At 33.6% G+C, this 20,864-nt stretch overlaps 2 protein-coding genes across 2 annotated transcripts; both read left to right on the top strand.

The window, feature by feature from the left end:
• The first annotated feature begins 895 nt into the window (after nt 1-895).
• Nucleotides 896-5,101, top strand: LOC106132505 (protein odr-4 homolog). The gene is made up of 7 exons (XM_013331951.2): nt 896-1,138; nt 2,183-2,381; nt 2,591-2,943; nt 3,352-3,525; nt 3,705-3,912; nt 4,378-4,554; nt 4,828-5,101. The coding sequence occupies exons 1-7, from the start codon at nt 1,043-1,045 to the stop codon at nt 5,022-5,024; spliced, it is 1,404 nt and encodes a 467-aa protein (XP_013187405.2). The 5' UTR covers nt 896-1,042; the 3' UTR covers nt 5,025-5,101.
• Nucleotides 5,102-7,126: 2,025 nt separating this feature from the next.
• Nucleotides 7,127-20,468, top strand: LOC106133717 (uncharacterized). The gene is made up of 4 exons (XM_013333533.2): nt 7,127-7,625; nt 11,001-11,486; nt 14,980-15,118; nt 19,084-20,468. The coding sequence occupies exons 1-4, from the start codon at nt 7,422-7,424 to the stop codon at nt 19,389-19,391; spliced, it is 1,137 nt and encodes a 378-aa protein (XP_013188987.1). The 5' UTR covers nt 7,127-7,421; the 3' UTR covers nt 19,392-20,468.
• Nucleotides 20,469-20,864: the final 396 nt, after the last annotated feature.

Below are 20,864 nucleotides of genomic sequence, written 5' to 3'. Positions count from 1 at the left end.
AAATAGTTTGTTAACTCTTATTTAGAAGCATATGTACAATAGCGGACTTCCCCCGATTGGGATTTCTTCCATTCAAACAAAATGAAAAGGAAAATCCATAATCAAAAAGGCAGCGTATATAAAAGCACTAAAGATGCGTCATAATTTATTTTATAAATCAATCTAATTTTAATTTATAAAACTTACGTACCTATTGAGAACGAGGAAGTGATCTCAATAAGTGGACGTTGACGTCACTTCCTATAGTCGTACCGTTTGTTTGAAATTATACTACTTTGCATTCATATCACGTATTTCACGGAGCTTATTCACCAATGTTGGAATGAAACGATGAATGGATTCAATAAATTACATGTAGCATGGTTTTTCATTTGATATTTGATCCCTCTATTTAGTTTGTTTGTTGATCATAGAAGCAAAAAAAAAATGCGTTCATTTGACAGCATGCAGCAGACAGACATTGACAGTCAGCTGTTGAGCTGTCATCGGCGACATATCCTATAGGGATGGGACATATGAATTACAAATCGAATAATAAACAATCGGTTGATTAATTAGAATACATTATTTTACTGAATATAATATTGTATCTTTTGAAACGAAACATTTTTTGACTTGATATTTTCATAAATATCGTTAAATGAAAATAGTGACTGCGGTCGCAGGGATCGAAGCTAGTGACAAGATATAGTATCTATCTATCCCTTTGGGAAAGAAGTGTAATTTTATGTGTGTTAAGACTGTTTGTTTTATTTAAGTATTAACAATGTACAATAAAAAAAACACCACTGAAATGTAAAAAAAAAACTTAATGGTTTTGTTGTGAAACGATTATTTGATCGATTTTTTTTGACACTATGAGTGGGTGCATTCACTCATTTCACCATTACTTCATTTCATCACTGCACATTGCACAAATGTATGTAGCCATGTCAAGTCAAGAAAATACATAAAAATATTTGAGTTTGTTGTCTACGTTACAATTCGCCTTAGCAATTACATTAATAAGTTTCTATCAAAACTCAAGTAAACAATCTTGAAAATGGTGAGAACAGTGTATTCACCTGAATATTGTCTACAATATTTGGAACAGTATGCGTCCAAAGAACCTTGCGTTATTGGACTTATTTTGGGACAGGTGGGTTTATGCTTATATGAATTAAATATAAATATTTTGCCTCATAAATCTCTTGATATACAGTAATACCTCGGACTTACGCGATAGGTGGGACTGAGCGCTATCCGCGTAAGTCGAATTCGCGTAAGTCGGGGTACAATTTTGCATATAAAGACATACAAAGTATATTTAATTGGGACTGGAGACTAAATAAAACAATAATTTAGGAAATAATTAGTATCTAATTTTAGATAATATGACAAACTATATTAATAGAGTGTATAAACACAATCCGAAGTTATTTTGATGTAGAAGGTATCATAAATTGTAACAAAGTCGTCTGACGAGTCAATGATTTTTTCTTCTCCCGTAATATCTCCTCGTAGCATCCTAGTAATTTTTTTATTCTATGTTTTGTAACAAAAATGCGCTCTTCATTGGAGTCTATGTTTTCCAAAATTGTTAACCCTTTTTCAATCGAACTGAGGGCTTCTGTCAAGTTTCCAACTGTCATTTGATCTTCTAATTGAACTGGATCCAAAGAATCATGTTTATCAATTTCTTCCTCTTGTTCACGCATTGTCATGAGCTCATCAATTGTAAGCTCCTCATTGTATGAATCCAACAGCTCTTGAACATCATCACTATCCACTTCTAAATTTATTATTCTACCAAGTGAAAAGAGTCGGTTCTACTTCGTTTGGATGCCATAGTACTTAGTAAATATCTCAGGTCGTCGCACAACGCACAAAAAAACACAAAATCGTAACTTATGTACCTACGCGCCGATTCCGCACTACACGTCTGTGCCTGTTGTTAACTGAACGAATAATAATGAAATTAAATTAAATCGCGTAACTCCGAATTCGCGTAAGTCGAGGTAGCGTAAGTCGGGGTATTACTGTATTCTCTTGAAGTCCTAGTTATTACTAAAATGTAATGTCAAAGAAGCTTCTTTGGAGATAATACAGGTCATACTATAGGTAACAGTTAGGTATGTAGTGTACAGTACCAATTTTGCATTTGTTTTTAATAAAGTTAAAACCATAAAAATTAACATTACAGTCTACGACTGCACGGGAAAATGTAATCCATTTAGCTCGGACCCCAGAAGAGAAAGCATCAGACACAGGATCTGAATCAAGTTTTGGGACTAGTAAGGAGGTTGACTTTAACAAAACACTCCTTGAAATATCTGAGGCCTGGGTCGCTGACCATGCTAAGCATGTCACACGAATGCTTCCTGGTGGCATGTTTGTACAAGGTGAATAAATTATGATTTAATATTATAGTGATAAATGAGGATGAAGCAAAAGATGTATATGAAAGACGAAGCAAATGATGTATGCATATGACAGTGGCAAGTAGAAAGATGTAGTCTCTGCTTACCTTTTTGAGGAAAGGGTGTGATATATTAATCTGTTTTTGAAATTAAAATATATTTATCTGATCTGTTCATTCATAATTTTCCAGGAATATTTGTTACAAGTGATGAAGATATTTTTGAAGACCCAAACTACTTCAGCAAGATTAAAGTTATATTAAATCACACATACAAAGTTTTGAGTGTGAACCCGCTTATGTATGGTAACTGTCCGTATTTGAATGAGCGACTAGTCTTGCACATGTCTACTCGTACTAAAGTCTTGACTTGCAAGAGTGTGGAAGTAGGTGGTGGCGCTAAGAACACTGTTATTAAACCTGTGGAGTGGAAGTTCTTAGCCAAACCCCAGACATGGCAGAGGTTGGATTGTTATTACGAATTTGATGAAGTGTATCCTGTCATTGTAAAGAAAAATGGTATATCAGTTAAACAACAATTTCAGGTAAGTTTTATCTAATCCTCTTTTAATTTATGTAGAAAATAATACTTGTATATAAATCTGTTGAAAGGGGTAAAGTAGTTCTCAATGTACTTATTTTTTGGTATACATATTTTATATTTATTTCAATTAATAAAGTCATTATATTATTTTCCCTATTTTAGAGCATATATGTATATTTAGACAGGATTAAATGTGTAATTGTGTACTACCCAAATAATAAAATTCATTGTTATTATTATTTTTTTCACTAGTTACATGCTTTTTACATAAGCATAAATCATTAAGCCAAATAGCTAAAAATTGTCTACCCAGAGAGGTATATAGACGTGGCCATATGTATGTATGCATATATATTTTCACTGCCAAAACAAAAAGACTTAATATAACTATAATGTTTCGCATTCGCAGCAAATATTAGAGTCAGCACATCGGACCATTGAGTCTAGTGTACTGTTCATAGATGGCGAGCTGAAGGATGGTACTGAGCCTTTGGATCAACTTATTAAGAAGAAAAAGCCAAAAACAGCAGGAAAAGTACAAGATGCCCCAAAGTCAATGCATGTGTCCTTGTTTGTGCCTTTTGTAAGTTATTCACATTATTTTTCCTAACTTAATTCACTAAAATTTCATTTTATTTTATGCATTGTGTGTTTTATATACTACCCAAATTGTGCTCTTTATTTGTGATTCCTGTTTGACTTTTTTTTACTAAGTCTTATCTCTAAGAAGTATTTAGTCATATACACACTGAATTGTTTCAGGAAAATTCAATGCCAGAGACTGTTGAATATTTAGAATGTGATGGAAGCATACATTTTAGCGGAGTAGTTTCATCAAGCATATTTATGTGTCCTAAAGCAACTATAGGTGAAGCAGTGACTGCAGTTAAACAAGACATAATCAGGTCCCTTGCATCAAGATTCACAATGCATTGTGATGCGTTGATTGATGACAATTTATTGCCTGAAGGTATGTATGGTCCAATCAAAATTATACATTACTTTTTTTTTATTGTTTGTTTTCAACTTATGAAATTAATTTTGCTGCGCTTTTTTGCCTTAGAACACAAAATAAACTATCTTTTACTAAGAAATACATACATACATATAGTCACGTCTATATCACTTGCGGGGTAGACAGAGCCAACAGTCTTAAAAAGACTAATAGGCAGCGTTCAGCTGTTTGGCTTAATAATAGAATTGAGATTCAAATAGTGACAGGTTGCTAGCCCATCGCCTAAAAAATGAATCCCAAGTTTGTAAGCCTTTCCCTTAGTGGCCTTTAACGACATCCATGGGAAAGAGATGGAGTGGTCAACAAACAAAACAAAATACACATAATTTGAAGTAAATTTATTTGTAACAAAGGGTATTAATTTATGCAATTTATACAGCAAAATAAGTTCAATCATATATAATTTGATGTTTATGACAGAGAAAGTGTGCTTCAACGAGCCTCCAAGACGAGTCCTAGTTCCCGTTGGTTCACTGTATCTATGTGACTATTTGTTCCCTGGGGAAGCCCCGGCCGAAGCGTTGTTGTCAGTACGGGAATTACTTGACCTACAGATAACGGAGAGCGATGTTGTATGTGACGTAGAAACGCCAGCAGGTAAGTTTTTGCTTCAATCGTTTTTTAGACTATGACTAAAAAGAGCAGTTAGGACGTGTTAGTTAGGGCCACAATACGAATGTATAATAATGTAATACACTAAGTCTTTCCCTTAAGGGATAGTCTCGAAGTTAGTTTAATTGCTTTTTCGATACCAGGTACCTTTGGCATCATAATTTGATTAAATTGTAATTATCTATTCTCTCATCGACATTTAGAAAATTGTCATTCTATTCGGAAATTAACTGCTAAATAAATATATGTATTTCCCAGATACTTCAGAGTTCGACGCTCTAGACCGAGACGCGAGCAGTGAGGAACTGCTGGCTACACCACAAGAGGCCAGCCAGTTCATGTACATCACAGGCATCTGCTTCGCCATGTTGGTTCTCGTGGTCTCCATCATCGTGCATTATTACGATAGCATAGTCGAGGTCATAAGCAGAGTGATCACTAAATTCAGGGGCTAGAATAGTACTATTGTTATTGCATTGTTGACAATTTCTTACACTATGAAGAACTGGCTAAGTAAAGTTTTCATAACTGTCGTTTTATTTTATTTTTACCCAATGTGGAACTGTATTTAAACACGGTCTTTGAAGTTTTTTAATGATTTATGAAGATACATACATACATATGGTCACGTCTATATCCCTTGCGGGGTAGACAGAGCCAAAAGTCTTGAAAAGACTGAATGGCCTCGTTCAGCTATTTGGCTTAACGATAGAATTGAGATTCAACTAGTGACAGGTTGCTAGCCCATCGCCTAAAAAAGAATCCCAAGTTTGTAAGCCTATCCCTTAGTCGCCTTTTTCGACATCCATAGGAAAGAGATGGAGTGGTCCTATTCTTTTTTGTATTGGTGCCGGCAACCACACGGCACACGTTTATGAAGATTCATAATATAATAATTCAGTTTTCGAATCTTAGCTACTCATTCTTATTTAAATTATATTTTTCATGAATAACCGTCTTCAACCTTAATTTGAGCCAGTTCAATGTACTTAAGCTTTTATTTGAAGAAAAAATCATTAAATCACTAATTAGAAAAAAGTTTACTTGGCCAATATTTTTTAGGTTTGGTGCTATCGCTTATAGGTTTATTTCGTAATGAAGGGATTTTAAAGCATAGAAATCGGAACAATATGTCGAAACTTTAGGAACGAAGTGTCACTTTATGCATGGTACGCATTTTCTATGTTTTCTGAAGTTGTATTGAAAAGCTGTCAAATAAATTTCGAAATTGAGTTTTAGAGTTACAATAATCAGTTGCAACTCAATTCACCAGTACTTATCATTTCTACAATCTATATTATTCCGAATTCTATTTTTTTTTAAACCTTTTGGGTGTCCTTCCTCTTAATAAAATAGCAGTTATCTCTTGCACTAGCAATTTGTAAGTGACAAAAAGAAGACGTATTGACAATAAAAGCAATAAGGTAGGTAGCCTTTTGGCGCTTCTGTCAAGCCTAAGACAACCAATGGTAAAATATACGGGACAAATTACACAGATTGAGTTGGCCTCGAAGTAAGTTCGAGACTTGTGTTACGAGATACTTACTCAACGATACTATATTTTATAATAAATACTTATATAGATAAACATCCAAGACCCAGGCCAATCAGAAAAAGTTCTTTTCTCCTCATGTCCTGGCCGGGATTTGAACCCGGGACCTCCGGTGTTACAGACAGTGCGTACTACCGCTGCGCCACAGAACATTTATTAATTAACACACTTGCGCTGGTTATCATTTTTTCAATTAGGTACATTGATAACATTTTTTTAATTTTACTGTATTGGGTTGGATTTTCCCCAAGGTTGTCATACGGTCAATTACTCTATAACTTTATGAAATTATTTTACCATCAAAATATGGTTGTTCCTAACATGAAAGCCTCAAATAATTAATTTCAATGGTGCAGGCCTCAAAGGCATACTAAGATAATTATTATGAGTGAGGTTTTTATCAAAAGTTTATTCGAGACTCATGGCTCTTTCTACTTGGTAAGGAATAAAGACACATATGGATGCATTTTTTTTTTAATTATCGATTGTATAATGTATTTGACACTTGCTACCCTGTGTAAAGTGAACCGTTCGAAGAAAAACAATAAAATTTCATAATATTTTCATTATGATAATGTATTGTGTCGTTTTTCACACCTGCATTTATTTGCAGTGTGTATGTACCTAAAATCTACTTATTTTTTGTAGATTAATCAAACCCTTCCCAAAGGTTAAATAGACGTACGATGTAAATTTAATGTAAATTTATATCAGAACCTGATACAAATTAAAACTTACCCTAACGTGAAAAGCATTTAAAAAATTCTTCGATCCTACTTTTAGATCCTACTCAATATATCGATTAATAACGCCATCTATGAACAGCGATTTCTAGTTTTAGGTCTTTTTCGCTAGATGTCACTAGCATCCATGTAAACTTCAGCAATGTTAACCGGTCAAATTACGAGATAACCAAGCATTCGCATGTTGTTTTGGTCGTTAAGCCCCACGTCCAAGTGTGAAAGAGAAGTTATGTTTTTATCGTAGCTACGAGGAGCATTGCTTTTGAGGTCGTGTTATGTTGATAGTGCTAATGCGATCTTCATACACACAACACATGCCTTTTTAATGTCATAGTAACTCAATGACTGTCCCAGTCGGTGTCCAAATAGTGTTGTGAATTTCGTGTTTAATTTTGTGAATAGTGTAGTTTTTATCAAGTGAAAATGTAACCATGAATTTTTATGATATAAGATATAAGTCGCGTTTAATTGCAATTACGTGATAAGTTTATTCAAAGAACCGGTTTTTACGGCGGTTGGTATCTTGATATCGCGTTGGCGACGGCAGTTTGTTTACGATGGAGTTTTCATTTGGGAAATTGAAGAATATTTTAAATACCAAGAAGGACAATCAATTAGCTGGCAGCGGGAGCCTGGAGCCGGAAATTGGATTCAAGTTGTCGCTCCATCCTGTGGCTAAAACTTTATATGTGACTGTTATTGGTGCGCGACACCTTCCTTCCTTTTTCGGGCTTAGTAGGGCCCATGGATATCTTGTCAAAGTAAGTTATTTAAAAAAATTTAACAAGTAAGTACATACATACATATACTCACGTCTATATCCCTTGCGGGGTAGACAGAGCCAAACGTCTTGAAAAGAGTGATAGGCCACGTTCAGCTGTATGGCTCAATGATCGAACTGAGATTCAAATAGTGACAGATGGCTAGCCCGTCGCCTACAAGAAGAATCCCAAGTTTATTAGCTTTTCCTTAGTCGTCTTTTAAGACATCCATGGGAAAGACATGAAGTGATCTTATTATAAGTACCGGGACCCATGCAGCACTTACCCCACAGCAAAGATTAAATACATAAAAAAAATGTTGATACTGTCTGGAAAGGTCTGTTGATAGCTGATCTTATTTCTATTTAATCAACCTGAATAGTGGGATGAACACGTAACGTTTAAACTCATATGAAAAGGCTATACAGTATCCAATATTTAACTTGACCTATGCACCGCAATAGGTCAAGTTTTTTTATTAAGAGGAAACTATTTATGTGTTAACTTTTCTTATGAATTTAATGGAAATAATAAGTTTTTGTACTTACTAAAGTCATTAGTATACCTACTAGTAAATACTGATGGTTATCACGACCTTTCTGGCTATAGTCCCGGTTGCAACCTCACCACTATGGAGTGAGTCAGGTTTTTACACGTAGTGACTCCCGTATGAGCTCCTTCGCACGGGAAACTAACCCATGTTGGATTATATGGTTACACATCCAGTTGCCTGAATGTGCAGGTTTCCTCACGATGTTTTTTCTCACCATAAGTGATGGTTATCACGACCATCAACATCAGTCATAATATCGTTTTATTTGACAGCTCCGAAAACTACGTGCGTTGCAAGACGACGACATCACTCCTATAGGTTCTGATGCCTAGAATACCTATTGAATTTCTATTGTCTTGTAATTATTATGATTTCTCTGATACTACTGAAGGGTGTAAGTAAAGGGTAGTGCTATTGGACTCACTTATGGGTAGACCCACGATCCACCAGATTCGTGCTACGTTTACACAGCTTATGTTTTTGTTTTATAGACTTACTTACATGAGACAATTCTTATAGGGTGAACTCCGTTTTTTTTCTCTTGAAGTTCTAGTTAATAATCTCTTGTTTGGAATTCGGTATGCGGGCGGTAACTACTACATAGCGGAGATACACTAACGAACATCCGTCTAATTGTTTTACTAATTGAGGCCGGCGTCAGCAACTGCCGACTGATTGTTTATTAACAGGTACCTAGGTATCCACTTAGATATTAAACTTATAAATCTGCAGAAATTATTTCATTAAAGTACCTACATTTTATATAAGTTGACGTTTTAATATAAATAGTAGATACCTTCTTGATACTGAAGTACCTAATAGGGGAACCATTAAGTTAGGTACCGTTAAAGCTTGCAATAGTGGAATTGTATAATTATAATGAGGCATTTAATAGAATTCCTTCCAAACTTGACTACCGTGAGGAAAACCGATATCTTCACATTTAGGTAACCAGAGAGGAAATTAGGTAGGTACCTTTAATCCAAAGTAGGTACGCGCACCGCTTCTACCTGAATTGTGATTATAGGCGGACTCGAGCTCATCTCATGGTATTCAACCGGAACATACTCCATGAAGATTAATTAAGTAATTTTTTTAAGTAGATCTTCCATCTGGCTGGAATCCCGGGTGCATCACCCCACCACTCTGGAGAAGAGCCCGGGGTGTGCCTTTGAACATGGATCGTGGATTGGATGAGTAAGATTTTTACACGAAGCGACTCCTATCTGATCTCCGCAACCATTTGGATTGACCATGGTTATTATAATTGGATTATGTAGGATGCATTAAAAATAGTAAAAATAAACACCTGCGCACCTATGTAATTGCGCAAGCGAAATTTACTCACACGCGGATGGAAGCCGTAAACATTATTTAGTTAAATGTTTTAGTACACATACCAATCAAGATTATTTTTGGCTGACCGCTATAAAGTGTGGACTAATATGTATCTTATTTAGCAGGAGACAAATTTACCAGTAGTTAAAGTATTTAACTGACTTTGTTAGTCAATGGCACAGCTCAACGTGGTTGGCTCTCTTGGCTGTTTACCCCGTAAGGGATAAAGATATAATTATATGTTTGTATCTTTGTTTGTTACTAAGTTGGTAGAGTTTCAATTATGACATGCATTCAACACTTGAAATTTATCAAAAATGTCTACTGCTCACAGTTCGATCGCATAAAGTACTCGTTTGCAGCAGATCCTCCAGTAACAGGTATTTATTCCGACGAAACGTTTCTAGGTTTGGATATGCGCAATTCCTAAAAGGTGTGTATTTCATTAATTTTGAAGGTGCACACCAGAATTACACATACCAGAAATTATATGAAAAATTTAGAGTACATATTCACAAAAAGATTTTGTGAATACTTAACGAAACGTAAGTGACATTTGATTAAACAACTTCTCTTAAGTAGGTACCAAAATATACATGGACCTAACCTTGTGAATCACTGATAACTGATTATCGCAATCAGATATTATACTTTAATGACATTATACGCGGAATATGTACTCTATCAAACGTTTGTTATACTTCATAACAAACGTTTGATTTAACCTAATTGCTTAAAATTGTAATAAGCCAAAAGTACTCAATGTTTAAAATCTATCTCGTAAGAGGTAAAGACGTAATTGTAGATATGTTAATTTTTTAACGAATTTGTATGCGAATGAAAAGTAATGGCATACCTTATTAAAATAATGTTTCTATCCATTATATCAACCTACGATACCTTACGACTAAAGGTATATTGTCCTTAAAAAATATTTAAAATAACATAACCCGGCGCTTCTCCGTTTTCTTTGTTTATTAATTATTATTGTAAGTATATTGTCGCATGCGTAATTACTAAATGTGATTGTCCCTTATCTACCTCTTTGTCACTAAGGTAAGACAATGTAAAAAGGAATCTAAGTAAAATTTATAAGTAATTGCGTAGGTGTATTTGTGATACCTAAGCACTTAAGATTAAATTTATATGCACCTTAAATACTTTTTATTGGATACCAAGATAAAATAGAAAGTAGAGAACGTAATCTTGTTGCTCTGCATACTTCTCCTAACGTTAGTCCCGGTTGCTTCCTTACCTCTGTGGAGGATACCCGTCACTCCCGTCTGACCTCCGCCAACTTGTAGAGAGGCCTAATTCTATTATAACTTGCACATCCACTTGTTTGAATGTGCAGGTTTTCGTATTTCGTTTTCTTTTACCATTACAGCGTCGGTTTACAAACTACTTGTCTAAAGTAAAAAAAGAGTGGTAAGATTACTCGACGACATTCATAGCACTGATCAAATTTTATCTGCTTTTTACAGGTAAAAATTTTTCCTGGAGATAGCAAATTTGAAACCACACTACAGGAAAGCTCTTGGCCAATATGGAACGAAGACTTCAAGTTTCAACTAAAGCAAAAAGATACAAAAAAAAACGACCTTCAGTCTCTAGTTGCCGGACATTTTTTATCGCTAACAATTTACGCCGTGCTAGAACCGGCAAAACAAGAATCGGAAAAACGGAGAGGCGCCAAGACTGATTCCAAAACTTCAAAAGTTGCCACTCAAGAAGAACCAAAAGCCAAGGGAGGTTTTCTTGAAAAAACTTTCAGTAGTTTCAAATCTACTAAAGCCGAGGCCGCGTTACAAAAATCTGTGTTAGAGAAGCGCAGGACTCTCGGTGCAGCGACATGGAATTTCGATTCAAAATTATTCCAAAATGATCTGAAAAATGGTTTGATCGGCACTCCGGATATTTGGCGACCCATTAATGCGATTGCAAGTGGATTGGCGGCTTCTGATTCAAGGGTATGTAAGAAAAACATTCAAAACATTCATCATCCTCTTTTTGACAGACTTCAAAAAAGGATGTTTTGCAAAGTGCTCACAAAAGTGATCCGATTTAACGCGGTTTTCATTATATACATAAATCCTTTCTGAATAAATACCACAGTTCTTCAGGAAGTATTTATATAAGACATACTTTTATCGACCTCCTTCCTATTTACAAAACATACTTTTTTGGTAATGTATTGACAATAATGGTAAAAAAAATTGTATGAATCTAGAATATGTGTGCAATGTCATTCAAAACTTTGTGCAGAATCGTATATATGTATAAATTGTGTTTTGTTTCTACTTTTAAATCTTTCCTCTACTCGATCTTACAGTCTGTATAATGATACCTTTTAATGACTGTACTTAAACTTAAACAATACATTTAATTAAAAAATTCATATTTGTAACAGTACAAAAAAGACAAAAAGTCTCATGCTTCGTAAAAATTAAAAGTAAGAACCTAACTAAAATACCACCTCGTATCATCCTTGACTTAGAAGGCCAGCCTTAAACTGTTCTATGGTCGAACTGTATCATTTGATTAGTTACCTGAACCATGGAATTGAACCTCTCTATTTAAGTTTTAAATGAATAATTGTGAATATTTTTCGTATATGTACAATTATAAAAGCAAGATATTTGGCATCTAGGAATTCTCGTAGTTCTGAAAGAAAAAAACACACAGTTACGCATTTCCCGGAGGAGTACGCAGATACAATATATTTTCACTTACCATGATTCCGAAACGCTTACCTGATATTTATAAATAAGGGTAGGTATATAAAATGAATTCACGCTAAATATCCTCATGGTTTTTATTATTTTTAAGATGGTTTGTAATGCAGTACCTAATTATGTAGGCCAGCACTATAAAAAAGTGCTTATATAATTTTGTTACCTTATTAATTTATCCCTCTAAATTAATATTAACACAATAATACTAATGGGCAAAATTCGTCCCAATGGGCGCAATTATACCTATTAAGTCGAAAAGTGTTAATGGAACGACACATGTTAAAGGTCATGAACTTATAGAATTGATAACAAATTATATTTTACTAAGGTGTTTAGAAATATTCATTTTATGTAGCATTATAATATTTAATCTAGCAGATCATTTGTATCTTGGTATTCAAATTTTATGAAAGGTGTCGCACAAAAGTTGCGCATTTTAAATCTGAACTCTCTAGTTTAATACCTTAACTCGTTATAATACAGAAATGACATATTTTTCAATTAAATAGTTTTAGAAAAGACTTGGAGCTGGCATCCGATTAATATATGGGAATTATAAACGTGCCCTTCGAGTCTTGTCATTATTGGCTCTATCTACCCCGTAAGTGATAAAGACGTGATATATGTCTGTATGTTGATACGAATTTGATAAATAAAGACCGAAATAAAAAAGTGTCTACCCCATAAGGGATTATAGACGTGAATATGTGTATGTATAAAATAGGATTTTTCGACCATTTATAACTGAAAACCGTGGTTCAATAACTTTTATGATAATGATAAGAGCAGTTATTGGGTAATTGTGACTATTTGATAAAGCAATATGATTTGTTTAAAGTATTTTCCCTTTCATTTCTAAAAAAATAACCTAATTTACGTCCAACTAAGCTGTCTCTTTGTGAGGTTTTAGAGTTCTTCATCATATTAGACATCTTATCAAAAGAACAGCCAATATACTAGTTAAATATAAGTTATTCATCCGAATGCGCGAAGTAGGTAGATGTGGAAAGAATTAACTTCCTTATTTGTATGCTAAATGTTGCTCTAGGAAGGCAAGTATGTGTGTAAAGACTTCAAGATTTAAAGTCAACTCAACCCTTTTAATACTACACAAAACAAATGGTATTTGGGCAAGACTTAGTTCTCGCAATAACCCTTTTTGATGTATTCCGATTTATATTAACCTCTTTATCACTTACGGGGTAGACAGACCCAACAGTTTTAAAAAGACTGAAAGGCCATGTACATATGGCATAATGATGAAATTGAGATTCAAGTAGTGATATGCTTCTAGCCCATCGCCATAAAGAAGAATCCCAAGTTTATACTTTTGCAATCTGCAAGGCAAGGGTAGCAGACTATGTTTTTTCTTCGCTACCGGTCCATCATGGAAGCTGTTAATACCAAACAAAATCTTTTATTTAATATTAGAAAATATCGAAACTAATTGATAGATAAATTTCACGTAGGTAGTAGTCATATTGATTTTAAGTAGGAATGCCGCTCATGATATCGATTGTGTAATATTGGATGAGTCAGGGTATAATTTAACGTCCTACAAACGTGCGATGTGAACACATTCGACTTCTTTAGACGTCTACAATAGAATGGGTTTGACCTCGACTTCGGCCGATCCCAGGTTGCCTCTGTACTTCATACGGTGACGCAAGTTAAATTATCTTTAATACTTATAGAGATGACTATTTTTAAAGCAATCATTTATTGCCTTTGATGTTCTTTTTCATTAGATAAACATTCTTCCAGACACTATATTTGCTACAATTACTTACATAAAAACTTGTGCCAAATGTATGTAGTGTATTTATCACTAATTAAACTTTATATTACTCGTAGGCACCAGAACTAAAATCAAACTTTAAATTTTTCAGAAGATTTCTGACAATTTCTGTGCAAATATCGATTATGAGGTTTGCTTTGAGAAAAACATTGAAATTCAAGGGATGGCATCGAGTTACCTAGTTGACGTGGGAATGAGATTTATGAATAGAGTAATAAAAAATATCTTGTAGAATTACCTATGTCACATCACATAGATGACATCGTGCTAATTCCCAGTTATTTTTGATTCGACCAAAATTTAAAATCCTCGGTATAAGGTGCACAGCACAAGTAATGTAGAAACGACAACGAACCTAATTCGGTGGAAAATATGGCTGAAAAATGTAACAATTGTACGATATCTGTAGGCTGTATAGTAAGAAAAACATATATTAGTAATGTAGCTTACAATGTCTTTATTTTTTAAAATAAAAGTTTTTCGAAGAGTCAGAATCTACACATAAAGTACATGTTGTTAGACCTACTTGTAGTGGATCGTAATTGTTATGATTTGTTACGTATGTGATAGTGATGAGGTTGAGATGATAGATAGCGGCTTCACCTTGACGAAACTAATTTGTATTAGAGCTGTGATCTAATGACTGCACCAGGCATCTTATTTTGATATATGAATAAAGTAAACATAAAATAATCGTAAAAATACCATCAAAATGTAACTGACATAATTAATATAAAAAAGAATCTCGTGGGAAATATTTTATATCTAAGTTATCATTGCTTAATTGAAGCCTGTTTTCGCATATTTTTTACTCCTATGTGTAGGATAGGACTCTTATATTTGTTGATGACAAATTTGAAAATTTATTTTTTATCAGATTTGCCATCGGAGCTACAATTTTACAAATATATTTTTTTATGAAATTTACAGCGGGAAAACAAGAAGGGCCAGTTGGAGGTGACCCTGCTGTATAACAGCAGTGAGAATGGATTGAATGACGTGGTCCAGCTCACTGTCAACCGTCTGAGGACCAGTGTGCAGACCATGCAAGAACAGGAGCAATTTAGAGGTAATAAAATTATTTGAAATTTAAATCCTGAGGGATTTTCAAGTTTTATTAAACTTGCGTTACTGACTGACAAACCAAAACTAGGCATTGTGTAAACAATGTATACTTTCGTTCAGGTACCTTGTTACGAGGGAGGAGGATAAATGGGCAAGCAATAGGGTTTCTCGGGTTGCTTACGAGGACAGTAATAAAAATATTTTTCATGTATTTTAGTATTATTCCCCGAGCAAATGTTGGTAATACGAGACATACATAATTGTACATTTAACTGAGATTTAGATACGTGGACATTTATATTACAGATACAAAAATTTAATTTTTAATCTAAAAGTTTTTTTATTATATGTATTCTGATATAATTTTAGGTATGAAACATACATTGTACTAGTATTAGAATTGCAAATCAGACTTAGTCCTGAGGTAATTGCAATAATTTAGTGTACAGTTCAGGAATGTAGTTAGCAGTAAGCAACGAGGCATGTATGCTACTTGCTTATTAAGCAGGAGAGAGTGGGCTCGCGGCTATGCGATTTGAATTGTAAGAGGAAAGTGACATTACATGAACCAATGAGGAGGCGCAATTATTTATCATTTTTGGTGCAATTTTTATTAGGTTTTTTTATTCACTTGCTTGGATGTTATTTATTACGTTTTGTAGAGGATATTTTTTGATGAAGAGTGTTACTGATGAGTTTCTGTTGGCATTTGGCATAGAAAGAAGCTGACAGCGGTCTGCATTTTTTTTAAATTCTAAATGAAACTGACGATTATTGCATTGATTTAGTAATTCAAATAATAATTATGGTGTCAGGGTAACAAGTACAAATAAAAATTCTGACTAAATGTGTAACTTACTTTTTATTACCACGAAACATTATGTATCTTTTTACATTTTAGTATGTTAGTAAACTAAGCAAAAATCTTTTAAAAATTTAAAATGCTTAAAGAAAATCGTTAGAGTTCTACTAGGTATGTACAATTCTCTTTTGTCTTAACCACTCTACCATGCGAACAGATAAAGCGAAATGATAAACGACATTATAATTTGACACTAATGATAAAAATACTGTGTGTATGTATATATATATAATATGTATTACATGTGTTAATGTGTAAGTATAGTTACACGTTGCATGTAAAATTTTATTTCTTCATACTTTGTATTGGTGAAATCATAAGTGTTTGAGTGGTTGCGTCATTTCTTTTTATTTATTCTGTGTGCAATGATGTATTTTGCCGCTATTCACCACAGTCTTCTGACTGGGGTTACAATAAATTTTTAATTATTATTTAAACCGTCGACCAACTAGGAAAGCTACGCTAAGCTAAGCTAGTACTAGTCAGTATGTTCATCTCTCTTGAATTGACTAACGAGTTAATGTACAGCTCAAATCGCAGGTCTGAAATAAGGCGTAGACCTAGTTAGGCGTGTAGGCTTCTTATATAGGCGTAGCCACGGTGGTACTGTAGTAGGCTATATTAAAATTATTTTTGTAGACAATAAATAAAAACACAAAAGTAATTTGTGAAGAGCAAGGATGGTGTGCTAGCGAGTACGACGTTCAGTGCTCTGTGGGAATCAAACATCGGATACCCTAAACATAAGAACATTCAAGACTACCTTTTGATCTTAGAAAACAAAACCTTATTGTTTACGAACTTATGTTATTTATAAACATTATACTTGTTCCGTTTATAGGCGTTCGGTTGCCGATCCCGTCCAATTAGACGAATTAACTTTTATAAATTGATTAGTGATTGGGACGAAAGGCCAAATGTTTGCTTTTGTAGTTACCGGTTAGTTTTGTCTACAGAAAGTCATTAGTCATATTATTCTGTGGTGAAATGAGACGACAAATTTCCTGAATTTTTGTGGATATTTTCGTGGTAATAAAAAAGTTTTTCCCTTGAAACATAGTTGGTAAATTTTGAAAAATATTAACTACTGTACTGTCTGTAAATCTTTATTTTTTATAAGGTGTTTTTCTGTAACACCCACTAATGATACTTTAACACAATACAACAGACTAAATAAAAATCTGCCTTCCAGTTTTTACAGTTTTTATATAATGTTAACTGGGGCATTGTAATAACCGACTCGTGCCAAGATATCGAATGGCCAAATTGCCACGTGTATCGTTATTAATGCTCATATACACCTGAATAACAGAGGGTTTTAAACACAGACATAATTCATATAAATGGTAGCAGGAAGAAAGCTTATGGGCTATTTTATTCCTCTATATGAACCATGCACAATTAAGTATCTCTTAATTTATGTTCTAAGTCTATAATGTACTATGATAAGTAATAGAATAAATTCTTTTGATTTATAAAAAAATCTTTGGATTTACTTTCTACCGATTGAATATTGATACGAATAGAACCTTTTTCTATTCAGTCTGAATTAACTTAGTAAATCTGATTTCACCTGTTGAAAGATAACTGCGACAATAGATTATTTAATATTTTGAATTGATTTTAATCATCAATTTTGTCTACTATTTTATTGCTTAAATTTTAATAACTATATTTTGGTACCTAGGAATGGGTTTTCACGATGTGTTTATAGCAGTAAAATAAACGTCGAAAGTTTTTTGTTGAACAAAAAAGAGGAAACCGTTAGGCCGTTTTATACTATGTAGGTAGTATTACCATTTAATATTACTAATACTACTTAACCCCTTGCCCTTTAGGTTAGCAAATTTAATCATCAATTATTTTAGGAAATTTGCTTTTTGGACTTGTCGGAATCGTGCTCGTAAATGTACACATGTGTCAGCAGCAAAACTACGCAGAAGAGCCGGGTTGCTCGTTATATTTGTTTAGGTTGCATTATCGTCATTTAAATTCGCCCACATTTATTTACACCACTTGCTTGGACCCTGCGATTTTCATGAACATATGTATATATTATACATTATCCACCTTTCAAACGATGTCGATCCATCTTGTGTCTTGTTGTTTATCACCCTAAAATGTCAGATTAGGTATATGTATTTGAAGCTGAAATGGCTTCGAGAATTTAGATAAAATGTGGAAAGGAGAAAATACATATCTATAGATCTTTATCACTACACGTTTACAACGTCATAAAAGTAATAACGATGTTTTTTGTAGGAAAAACATTCTGTAGTAGGTATATTGAGTATCAGCATTGAAGCTGGACGTGATCTTTCAGATAGTTTCCTCTGTCCACCCCGTGTAGAGTGCAGTACTCTTGCAAAGCCAGTCGCTAGATTAAAAGAAAAAAAAAACAATGTTTAAACCTATTCATATAAAAAACAGACAAACTGATTTAGTTAGGAAATTTTCACGATATGCAGCCCCGCGCGATGGTTGGGTAAAAAAGATGGACTACCTATTAGTAAGATAGCAAGGCACTAGACCGTAAAAAATGCTCTTTTATTCTAACTAGGAAGACTCCGTGGATATGTTAAAAGTTACAATTAAAGAATATTGAAATAAAATATTCATTTTAAAAAATATATTGTTAAATAATCGTTATTATTCTTCTAATACCTTTATTTATTCTTCGTTTAAATGCTAGTCAAACTTATACGAAAATAATGAAAAGCTTTTTCTATGCTTTTAGGGACCGATGACCTCCGTTGCGTAATTGGATATCATGCCAGTTCACTTCTTGGTTCGAATCCGAATGTGGGCAAATATTTGTACTCATTTGTTGTTCTGGGCGTGTCATGTTGGTAATTTGTGTATTTGGACATCGGACGAAACAAGTTTATTAGGACCGTATAATTTGTTGATTAATATAATACTAGAAGGATCTGGTATATTTTGTGCATGACCGAGTCCTACCATGTCCGTTAAATAATATTTTGTGCTACAGTTTGGAAAAAAATGTCAAATCATGTAAAATCAGTTAAGTGGAGAAAACTCAGAAACAGAGTCAGAAGGCTTTTAGTTTTTATATAACCTAGTCATTTATGTAAATATATTTTCAGCTCCGCTGTACCTTAAAGCCACGATACTGGAAGCAAATAAAGCTGAATGTTACTGGAAGAGTGACCGATTTGAACCGACAATATCTGCTAAATGGGACCCGAAATCTTCTACAGTTAAACTCTCAGTGTTTAAAGCTAACCTAGACAAAGTCAGTATCTACATTAGTCTTGGTTGCAAGTTAAAGATGGGCAAGAAAGAAATACTTGGAAAAGCAACAATTGACGCGAAGTCTCCCTACATCGATAGCTGGAACGAGTGTTTGCAGAAGCCAGGTGTTCCCAAAACTTTTTGGGTTAATTTCGACTGATATTATTTCGAGATGAACCCTTGAATTTAGAGACACTTTCGCTACATACTTGAACTAAGATGACTGCAAAGTTTTGTACTTTGCTATCTTATAGATTCGATTTTAGCAGATAATAAATGCTCCTTTTATGTTGTGCACAAGTCATTGTGTGTTTTTGAACTAACCGGACTCGAGCATTTGTAAATTTATAAGTTTAAGTATATCCCTTGATAACACAAATTACTGTTAAAGTTTATTAGTTTTTGGCTCTCACAGTAAGGACTTGATAAATAAAACAAAAATAGCCCATAGATGTAATCTTGACTTTGAATTTTAACTAAATCACGCGATGTTATATTGTAGATTAAGAATTAAATCTCAAATGTAAGATATGTTTTAAAGGTATCAAATGTTATAAGCGAGTTGAGAGCGAAGTCGGGGCGCATTAAAATCAAAATGAACTTAGTTCAAAACGGGCCCTTAGCTCAAACAAACTGAAAGTCACAGGTTATAATGATATTATAATTATAAATTTAACTTTGTAATTTTGCTTTATGATGATTTAATACTTTAATATATTTTAAACAAATATTTTATCGCTCTTGTGCCAATTTCGTTTTATATTGAATTTGTTTACATATTTCATAATTAGGTGACATCATAAATGACAAAGAGATTTATTATAAACTTGCATATAAATGTATAAACATGTTATAATGTATCCTTCGTCCTGTATACAAAGACATGATCTCCTTTCTAAAATGCTTCTACCGCTTAAGAAAGGAGATAATTTCCTTGTAGTAACATATAGATATATTCTCAATTTTTCATGTTAAAATAAGACAAAACAACATGAGAAAGAATTATGTAGGTACTACTCAAGTCATTTAAAATAAAATATTAAGAATTTTAATCGTAAAGTCAAGATTTATGTTTGTGATTAGATATAAAATAAAAAAAATTATAAGTATATGAACAAATGATTGTACCTAACGTATTTTTTTATCACAAAAAAGATCTTATATCATGCACTCTTAATACCTAATTTAAATATATTTTATTATTTATTTCGTATTTTATATAAAGACATTGCTAATATTTGCATCTTTCATTTGTTCCTCAGTAACTACTTTTAATGTGAATCCTTAGACAAAAATGAGTAAGATCAGGGAATGGCAACAAGTGAAGCTATTGTAATGATTTCTTCTCAGACCACCACCAAGAATAAAGAAAGGTACCATCCTCTTTGAGATCCAAGAAAATCGCAATAATTCAGCATTGATACGAATTCATACCATATTAACATATTATCAAAAAATGTGAGTGTGTTTGTTTTCACTCGTTTGTTTTCATTCGCTTTTCACGTAGGTATAAGTCACTGAACTGATCTCCATGAAATTTTACATGTGGAGCCGCGGATGAAATCAAGTATTCCATAATAATAACGGATTTATTAGTTAGTGGGGCAGACAGAACCGTTGTGTCTTCTTCTCC

Source organism: Amyelois transitella, chromosome 7 (assembly GCF_032362555.1).
Source record: "Amyelois transitella isolate CPQ chromosome 7, ilAmyTran1.1, whole genome shotgun sequence".
Classification (NCBI taxonomy): Eukaryota; Metazoa; Arthropoda; class Insecta; order Lepidoptera; family Pyralidae; genus Amyelois; species Amyelois transitella.
The sequence above is the reverse complement of the archived record's forward strand: the minus strand, read 5'-3'. Positions and strand labels throughout refer to the sequence as shown.

Excerpts from the sequence above, each read along its gene's own strand:
- LOC106132505 (XM_013331951.2), top strand. The coding sequence starts at position 1,043 with ATGGTGAGAACAGTGTATTCACCTGAATATTGTCTACAATATTTGGAA. Across the intron at positions 1,139-2,182 it reads TTGGACTTATTTTGGGACAG|TCTACGACTGCACGGGAAAA; the intron begins GTGGGTTTATGC and ends TTAACATTACAG. Across the intron at positions 2,944-3,351 it reads CAGTTAAACAACAATTTCAG|CAAATATTAGAGTCAGCACA; the intron begins GTAAGTTTTATC and ends TCGCATTCGCAG.
- LOC106133717 (XM_013333533.2), top strand. The coding sequence starts at position 7,422 with ATGGAGTTTTCATTTGGGAAATTGAAGAATATTTTAAATACCAAGAAG. Across the intron at positions 7,626-11,000 it reads CCCATGGATATCTTGTCAAA|GTAAAAATTTTTCCTGGAGA; the intron begins GTAAGTTATTTA and ends TGCTTTTTACAG. Across the intron at positions 15,119-19,083 it reads AGAACAGGAGCAATTTAGAG|CTCCGCTGTACCTTAAAGCC; the intron begins GTAATAAAATTA and ends ATATATTTTCAG.